At 43.4% G+C, this 8,881-nt stretch overlaps 1 protein-coding gene across 5 annotated transcripts in view; it reads right to left on the bottom strand.

Moving 5' to 3' along the window:
- The window catches only part of ENAH (ENAH actin regulator), a 76,063-nt gene extending 67,271 nt beyond the window's left edge, over positions 1-8,792 (bottom strand). For 3 of the 5 annotated variants that reach the window (XR_013836860.1, XR_013836861.1, XM_079969195.1), the window contains exon 1: positions 8,489-8,792. Coding sequence is in view for 3 of the 5 variants with exons in the window: in XM_079969195.1 (XP_079825321.1) it covers positions 8,489-8,493 (5 nt within the window). In the remaining 2 variants the exon portion in view is untranslated. The remainder of the gene's footprint in view (positions 1-8,488) is intronic. The other 2 variants (XM_079969199.1, XM_079969198.1) reach the window with 2 other exon arrangements.
- Between the last annotated feature and the right edge of the window lie 89 nt (positions 8,793-8,881).

Below are 8,881 nucleotides of genomic sequence, written 5' to 3' on the forward strand. Positions count from 1 at the left end.
GCGCACACACACACACACACACACACTTTATTTTTAAAAAGAACTTGCTTTGGTATAGCTCCAGACCAGCAAGACAGACGGACAGACAGACAGACAGACAGACAGACATTTAATTTGTACACCACCCTTCATCCGAAGATCACAGAGTGGTTCACAACATAAAAGTATGACATGAGAACACAGAATACACAATAGAAAAACAAACCAATACCCCCTCCCAAAAACACATTTAAAAGACTACAGAAAGTTATAGAACGTTTAATTAGCCAAAAGCCTGGTTATAGAAAAATGTTTTTGCCTGGTGCTTAAAGATATGTAATGAAGCTGCCAGGCAAACATTCTTGGGGAAAGCATTGCTTCATGCTAACCACAGTTTAGAACAAACTATGGTACAGTGGTGCCCCGCAAGACGAACGCCTCACAAGACGGAAAACCCGCTAGACGAAAGGGTTTTCCGTTTTGGAGGCGCTTCGCAAAACGAATTTCCCTATGGGCTTGCTTCGCAAGACGAAAATGTCTTGCGAGTTCCTGCGGGGTTCCCCCCCCCTTTTCTAAGCCGCTAAGCCGCTTATCAGCTGATCCGCTAAAAGCCGCTAAGCCGCTAATAGCGCTAATCCGCTAAGCCGTCAATGGGCTTGCTTCGCAAGACGAAAAAACCGCTAGACAAAGAGACTCGCGGAACAGATTAATTTCGTCTTGCGAGGCACCACTGTATAAGTTGATAAACCATTGGTCTAATCATGTTTACAGTGCTTGTCTGCTTTTTCTGTCTTCCCATCTCTACAACGAAGCAATTTTTCAAAGTAGAAAAATTGCCTCAACTGCAATTTGTCAATTCAACATTATGCCAAACGAACCATGTTTTTCAAATCCACTTCAACACATGGCTTTCAATTCCAGTTTGCAACTATAGTTCTTCAGTTCAGACATTATATTAAACCACAGCTAAAATAAGTCAGAGGTACCCATGTTTGACTTTATGTCTGAACTTCTTCCAAAGTCCACAATATTTTGACTGGAATTTGTAACCAAGCCAAAAACTGTTGCCAGATTGTTGGCCCTATACCAACAGCAGCTGCAAAGAAGACCTCTGTACCCCTCTTTCCTGCTTGAAAACATTGAGCCAAGCTTGACCTGGGCTACTGTTCTGCATGTGTCCTGTATCTCTGCACAGCAGCAAAACCATCCCTCTTTCTTGCTCCAGAAAATGAAATCAGTGGGGCTCTGGACACTTTGCCATGCAGTTGCCAAACACCCAGACATGGACATAGGAAGGAAGCAGGATGACCAGAAACCTGCCAGACAATCCCCACCCATCTCTCTATCTGCAGCACTTCAAGTATGTGAAGAAGTCTTGCTCATCATGCTCACCCAACGGCAGTTCACTATGGTGAATAAAACTGACAGGGCCTGTTTCATTGGACATTCATTACATCTGAATCAACGTTTGCCTAGCACTGCAACCCAGATTTGATCCTGGGGTCCATTTATCAAGGTGTGGTTGGAATGTATGACTGAACACAGACAATGTCAAGGTGACACTGAAGTTTTACCAGTACCATTGAATTTGAACTTTTATGGCCATGCACTCCTAAAAAATCATAGATAATTCACCGATGAGAGCATATGCTTACATACAGTCATACCTTGGGTTAAAGACGCTTCAGGTTAAATCTTTTCAGGTTGCATCCCGTGGCAACACAGAAGTAACCGAACGGGTTACTTCTGGGCTTCGCCGCTTGCGCAGATGCTCAAAATGACATCATACGCATGTGCAGGAGTGATGAATTGTGACCTGCACACGCGCGCAGACACGGGTTGCGTTCCTCTCAGGTTGCGATCGGGGCTTTGGAACAGATCCCGTTCGCAACCAGAGGTACCATTGTATTTATTTATTTATATTATTTTATTTTACATATGCCACATGTAAGACCCCAATTCAGTATGTCTCATCGACTTAAAAGGGCAGCAGACAGCTGAGCAGAAAAAGACATCTGCATTAAACACTGTGGATCCAACATCATCACTGTGGACTCAACAAATGGACTAAAGCACTTCCTAGGAAGGTATCGTTAGTCTGTATCTCTGTCTCCTGCATGTCACATTTCTGAAAAAAATCAACAGGCATGCTTCCCTCAGAGGCTAACAGGGGGGAAAGGCCATAGTTCAGTGGTGGAGCAACTGCTTTGCATGTAGAATGTGTCACATTCAATTTCTAGCCTATCCAGCCCAGACAGAAAAACTCTAGAGAATCACTGCCAATCAGTATACACAATCCTGAGCTAAATGGTCTGATTCAGTGTGAGGTAGCTTCCTAAATGTCTATAATCGTATGAAAGAAAATCCTAAAGTGGGAAACGATGACTGAAAATAGCAGGGCCATTCAAGTCAAACATTTAGCCCACAATAGAACCAAAAGGAAATGCCAAAAGGATCTGCACTGGATTCAAACACGTTCAACTATTCATCCTAATAATTAATATGGGGGGAAACAAGACAACACCCTTGTACTCTCAACCACTGTGAGGTAAACCTATTTTCCCCAGGAACAAGCAACACCGACATTTCCCCAAGTTGAAATTTGATTTTTCAGTTTATGGTATGACTATGGTCGTGCCAATAATACGTTCAACACACTATGAGTTCATATTGTTTGTAGTGTTGCCACCCTCTGGTAAGGTCTTCTCTCCTTTTACCAGACGTTGCATTAAAGCTTGGTAAAAGTATATTAACATAGACACAAGTTATAAATTACATTTCTAAAATAACATGAAGCATCTTGGTGTCCCAGAGTATCAGATTGTTCTAAAGTAACTGAAAATACTTTCTTTGGAAAAAACACAGGAAGTTTGTTTTCTTGCTAACGTGCTGAATTTACTGCTTTTGATACTACCTATGATTTCATATTTACATATTAACAAAAACTTATTTTTACTTTCAGTTGAAATTTCACATTATGGATGTGCAAGGAAATGGATATTTAATAAATGATCTCAAAAATTCTGCATGACCTTTAGAAAATTCTCTCTCCCCATTACCCCTCCCCACAGTGAAATGTAGGAAAACTTGAAGTTACCAATCTATAAAAACACCACAGTGAAACATTACACCAAAAACACCTTCCTTTGTTTTACAGAAGTGACCTGGTTCACACATTACACTAAATCATTGGTTCCCAAAGTGGGTGGTACCACCCCTTGGGAAGCAGTGGGATTGCCTAGGACAGTGATTTTCAACCAGTGTGCCATGGCACCCTGGGGTGCCTTGAATGATGGTCAGGCCTCTGGCCTCTGTCCCCCTTTCCTTCCCTCCCTCCTCTGATGCTCTCTTGTGTCTCTGCCTTCCAAAGGCTTGTGCGGCTGTTTCTTGCAGCAGCCCTGGCTGCAAGCTCCCCAGGCGAATGGTGCCTCTGGGGCTGGCCAGGGGCTGCTTTCCAGGCCCCTGTAGGGCAGTGTGAGGAGGCACCTCTCTTTGGGGCAAGGGGGGCAGCTCAGAGACCAAGGGCAGCAGCAGTGGCTGCCTGGAGGACTTCCAAGGAGAGAGAAGAAACTGACAGAATACTCCACAAGGGAGGGTGTTTGAAAAGGGGTGAGGGGCTGCCGGCTCTGCAGGTAAGGGGTGACATAACTGGGCTCCTGAGCCCCACAGGGTGCCACAGAAAGAATGTAGTTAGTCAAGGGAGCCATGGACTAAAAAAGGTGGACCCCCCCCTCTGATCCTGCGGATGCTAAGAGGCAAAGGGGCAGCAGGGAGGTGCTGGATACATAAATGACTTTAAGACTTTGAAAATCTGGCATCCCTGGATCAAGTTCACCAATTCTGATGAATTAAGCTAAACAGTTTTAATGGGATTTTTAATAAATGTGTACTTAATTGCTACTGTTTTGAATTCTTTTTGTGTTGTTCTCTTCCTTACTGGGTGGTGCAAACCACTATTCTGTATAATGCTTTTTATAGGGTTGAGTAGGGGGTGCTGCCCTAGAATTTGCTCTTGGGGTTCCCCTAACCCTCTGAAATAGAATTGTGGGTGGTGTGAAGGGGGAGGGGGAGGATAAGTTATCCTCGAACTCATTCCACATGTGCAATGATTTAGCTGAATATAACGCAAAGGCTTAATATGAACAAGCAGTGTGCTGATTCAATTGTGTCATCCTTTCTCCCATTTCCTTTTATGCTGTTGGGAACAAACCATAGTCTGGTTTGTTGAGTTATCTGAACTCAAACTTGCAGTTTGTTGCCCCCAAACAAACCATAAATGGCAAGTCAAGAACAAACCTTGGCTTCTGCCTTATGATTATTTGGAAATAAACAAATCACAAGTCCAGGTCCAGATGACACAATAAGCCATACCAGGTACAAGAGTGGGGGAGGAGTGAAGCAGCAACTTTGACACTCCTTGTACATGATCAGAAAGCAAATAACAAACCTAGGCTTCAGACTGTAGTTTCTTTGGAATGAAACCAGAATGTAGCTCATACACAGAATCATTTGCTTATCTGCAGATTGTGGCTAAGTGTGGCATCTGATTGAAACCACTAGTGAGGAAAGCAGAAGGAGGGGAAATGTTTCAGAAACCATACTCAAACTCAAGCTTTGGTTTTATCACATTTCAAATGACAAAATAAGAAAAATCCCTGGACATTTTATATAATATGATACATATATCTTCAAAATGGCCCATTATTGGTTCATTCAAGCAACACCACTTAATGAACCTGAGTCCAACGGAAGTAATACATATGCTCTGTACCCAGATATAATGAAAAATTCTACATTGCTTTTTTATTGCTGAAATGCTTCTCTTTTGTATAGCCTCTGTATTGCCTAGATCCATATTATAACCAAGCTTTCATACATGTTATTAGTTGCATAAATGCACTAAAACATCTAAATTACTTACTATTTCAACATGTGCAAAAGCTCACAATGCTCTACAGCACTTGTTCACTCAGATAACTAAAGCTAAAAAAACCCAGCTATTCATATAGACTGCTTTACAAATACTTCAGATTTGACTCAAACATGTTATCCCACCACTCTGCAGTACTTGTTCATACTCAGAGACCTTATTACTTAAAGGTATTGAATATCACCAACATTAGACATAACCATTTTCAAAGGCACCAACAGTAATTGTTGCAAAGGAACTGAATTTAAAACACCAATGGCATATCTAACTCCTTGACTGCGTACATTCATGCCTGTGGTCAAAATCACTAAAAATATTCAATGTTTCACCATCCTGGAAGATGAATAATCTCCCCAACACTTCACATAATACAACATTTACCAAGATGGCAAAGTGGAGGGAGGTCACCCACCTGACTGGCCTACTTGTCTAAGTGCCCACAGCAATGCATCTCCTTGACTTCGTTTCATTTTTTCAGAATCCTAAGCAACCAAGAGGAGAGGAGAGAAAGACTATATACTCTTTTCTTGTACTGTCTTCACAATCCTTCCAGAGTAGATAGATCAATGAGAGGAGACTGAGAATCAGGAGTGCTCCTGCCCCAATTCCCATGGTGACTTGCAGTTCTAAACCAGAGCAAAACCAAAGTTGCTACATTACATGTCTGTACTGAATAAAAATAGTGATTTCACTACTTCCTGGGAAAACACGCAATCCATACTTCTGCGAATTCATGACACTGGCTTAATAGGACCATGCCACAGAAGATGTTCTTGTAAATGCTAACAGAATTAATGAGAATTAAACAGCTGTTCTTGTTTTGTTTCATACATATTAACTTGCTTTATATAATTATATTAACTTACATTTATAATATTGCATTGCTATTATATTAAATTACATTTCAAAGCCATTATTTGTACCTGAATATAGTTATAGCAGCACCTATTGTTTCAAACTGGTATTATCAACCTATTATGAACAATAGGCCACAAAACTTGAATACCACTTAAAGATACAGCAGGGACATAAAGTCACTACTAAACAGTTATGTTCTGGCTAGGATAAATTCTATGCTCATAATAATAAACTAGCCAATAGATCACGGAATACTTTTTTAAAGTATGTGTTTTAAATTGTAACAAACTTGTTTGCTCCCCCTTCATGTACTTATAACCTTTCATGTGCATTAAGGACCTTGATACTTGCAATAAAAATCCAAAGAATGTATGTTCTAGTCTTTAAAAAGTATTGAAAATATTAAAGTTTAAGAAAACTAATTGTGTAAGTTATGTTGTAAGAAGTTTGTACAGTAAAATGACTGACTGATAAATCAAGGGCAGCCAATTTAGCGTACTAATGCCCTCACTTCTTAAGAAATGTTTGCTAGGAATACAGCTTAGTACTTCAACTAGCTAACATATGTTTAAATACATAGTAGCCCATCAACGCCAACACTAGAACACATATCAATACATCTTTTTGCCATGTGTTCAACACATTACAGATATACCCTACAATTAATGCGAGGCACTTTCAAAAGGGTTTTAGTGTGTCCACAAAAGAACTCACAACCATACAACCATCCTTAAAAAAAACCAATCTCTGTAGTATCTGGGCATTCTAAGACACAATCAAATGCAAACAAAAGTTGTGGAAATTCTGATATTTGTACTTAGAACATCAAATATCAGAATATTATAATTTCTAATCTGTTTCTAATATTCTAATACACACCACTGGAAAAGTAAATGGGAAGATTTCAGAAACGCTACTATGTAAGTAAACTAAAGGTAAACAAATATATAGGGCACTCAGCCCTAATTCAGTTAGAACACACAATATATGGCATTTTCTGTTTGTGCGTTGTATAAATATAGCTGGTTTCCTCAATATATTCGCAGAGGATTTGTAAAATACATTTATACCTCGCTCACACACTAGGACGACACCCAACAATGAAATGAATGAACAAAACCACAGATTTATAAACGGACCAAGTGAGAGCCATGAGAAGTACTAAACGTGGGTGCAGGCTGCCAAGACTGCACAGCTTATGTACATTCTCTGCTAAACTTTTTTTCAGAAGAAAGTACTTAAAATTCCTGGTGAAGTCAAGTTACTTGACATTTTGTCTCACTAAAAGAAGTGGTGGGCCATATCATGTGAATCTTATTGTATTACATTCTAAAGGGCTTGGCAACTGTTGGTCATTAATCTTTAACACAAAGGAAATTCAAATACAGTGACAAGTTGTTGTTTTTTTTGGGGGGGGGAATTTAGTCCCAATCCCAATAGTTTAACCTACAAGGATAGGGTCCCCCTGGAGCCTGGTGAACAGCCTAGCAAGTCCCCTGTCCAAAGTGTTGCATCAAAGTGGTGAAAGAATATAAAATACAGAAATTAAAAACCGTTTAGCCATGGGAGTGGGGGAGGGGAGATACCCACTTCACTACTGACAATATGTGAAGAAACCCCTTTTAAAGCAAAAACAGAAAACCCACCCAAACACATATTCGTCATTGCTAGTGTTGTGTATGTGATTTTCTCCTATTTATCGATTACACAAAGAAAAACCCAGCAGGGGCTGCTGCAATGCAACATACGCCGATTTCAGACTGGAGCGGGGGGGGGGGCAGATTCTTTTTCACTTCTACGCCTTGAATTCTGTAGCTGGGGCGAACAGATAGGTGATTCTATGCCTTGCTTTTAACCGCGAATAAAGGGCACCGAAAATAGCCCGTCCTCTTCCCTCCAGCTCCAGTTGCCCCTCCCAAAGAAAATAAAGGTGGTTTTTCAACCCTCCAAACGAACCAGTGTCACCTTTCCCCCTTCCTTTCTGTGCAAACCCCCCCCCCACACACACACCCCAAAAGCTCTTCCACAACCCTTGCTTGCAACAAAAGCTCTGCACGCCAGATGAGCCATTATTATCCCTATGGTCACACCATCAGCACAATCCCTTTTCTTTTTCCCCTGCCGGCAAACACGCACACGCAAACTTCCCCCCATTCTACAGAAAAGAACAATGCGGGGGGGGGAGGAGAGAGATAGGGAGAAGGACATGCAACTACAACACCGCGGGAAACCAATGCAAAATTTGGAAGGGGGGGGGAAAGAGGGGAGAGAGGAAAAACATGGGGGTGAGAGAAGAAACCTCCCCCCCCACCCACCAACCCTGCTTTTTCGCCGCAGCTCCTTCCCTCCAAACCGGCCGACACTTCCCATATCCCGCCCGAGGCTTCCCTCTTAAGACGACCCCCCCCCCAGTCGTGCCCACCCCGTCGGGGTTTCCCCCTCGAGCCCTCAGTCGCTCCACTCGAGAGGGGGCCCTTCCTCAACCCACCCGCGCAAGGCTTCCCCGTTCTCGGCTGCAACCTCTTCCCCCTCCTCCACCACCCCAAACCGTCGCAACAACAACAAAAAAGCCCTCCATGGACACGGACACACAAGGCCCCCCTCTCGGCATAATGGTTCCCCTCCTTGCAGAGTAAAAAGGCTGCCCCCCAAACACACACACACACACACACACACACACACCAATGCATGCATGCATGGTTGCACACGCACACACTTCACCTCATGGTGCTGCCCAGGGGCCGGGGGGGGGCGTCTTCCCCCCCGCTCCTCGCTCTTCTCTCCTCAGGAGCCGGCTGGGTCGTTCTCAATAGGCGACGAGTGCGGAGGGAGGGAGGGAGGGGGGGAGGAGGAAGAGGAGCAGCAGCAGCAGCGGGGAGGGGGGTCCCCCCGCAGGCGCCAGCCAGTCCCTGCCTTGGCAACCCTGAGACTGGCTCGCCTTGCTTTGCCTGCGCCCTCCGGCTCGGCTGCTTTGGCCCAACCCGACCACAGCGGGGAGTCCAAGGAGGGAGGGAAGAAAGGGAGGGAGGAATGGCGCACGCGGGGGGGGGGAGGAGGAGCGGGAGGAGGGGAGAACAAGAGAAGGTGGGAGCGTCGGGAACGTGGGGGGCAGCG

The sequence above is a fragment of the Podarcis cretensis genome (genome assembly GCF_951804945.1).
Source record: "Podarcis cretensis genome assembly, chromosome: 3".
NCBI lineage: Eukaryota > Metazoa > Chordata > Lepidosauria > Squamata > Lacertidae > Podarcis > Podarcis cretensis.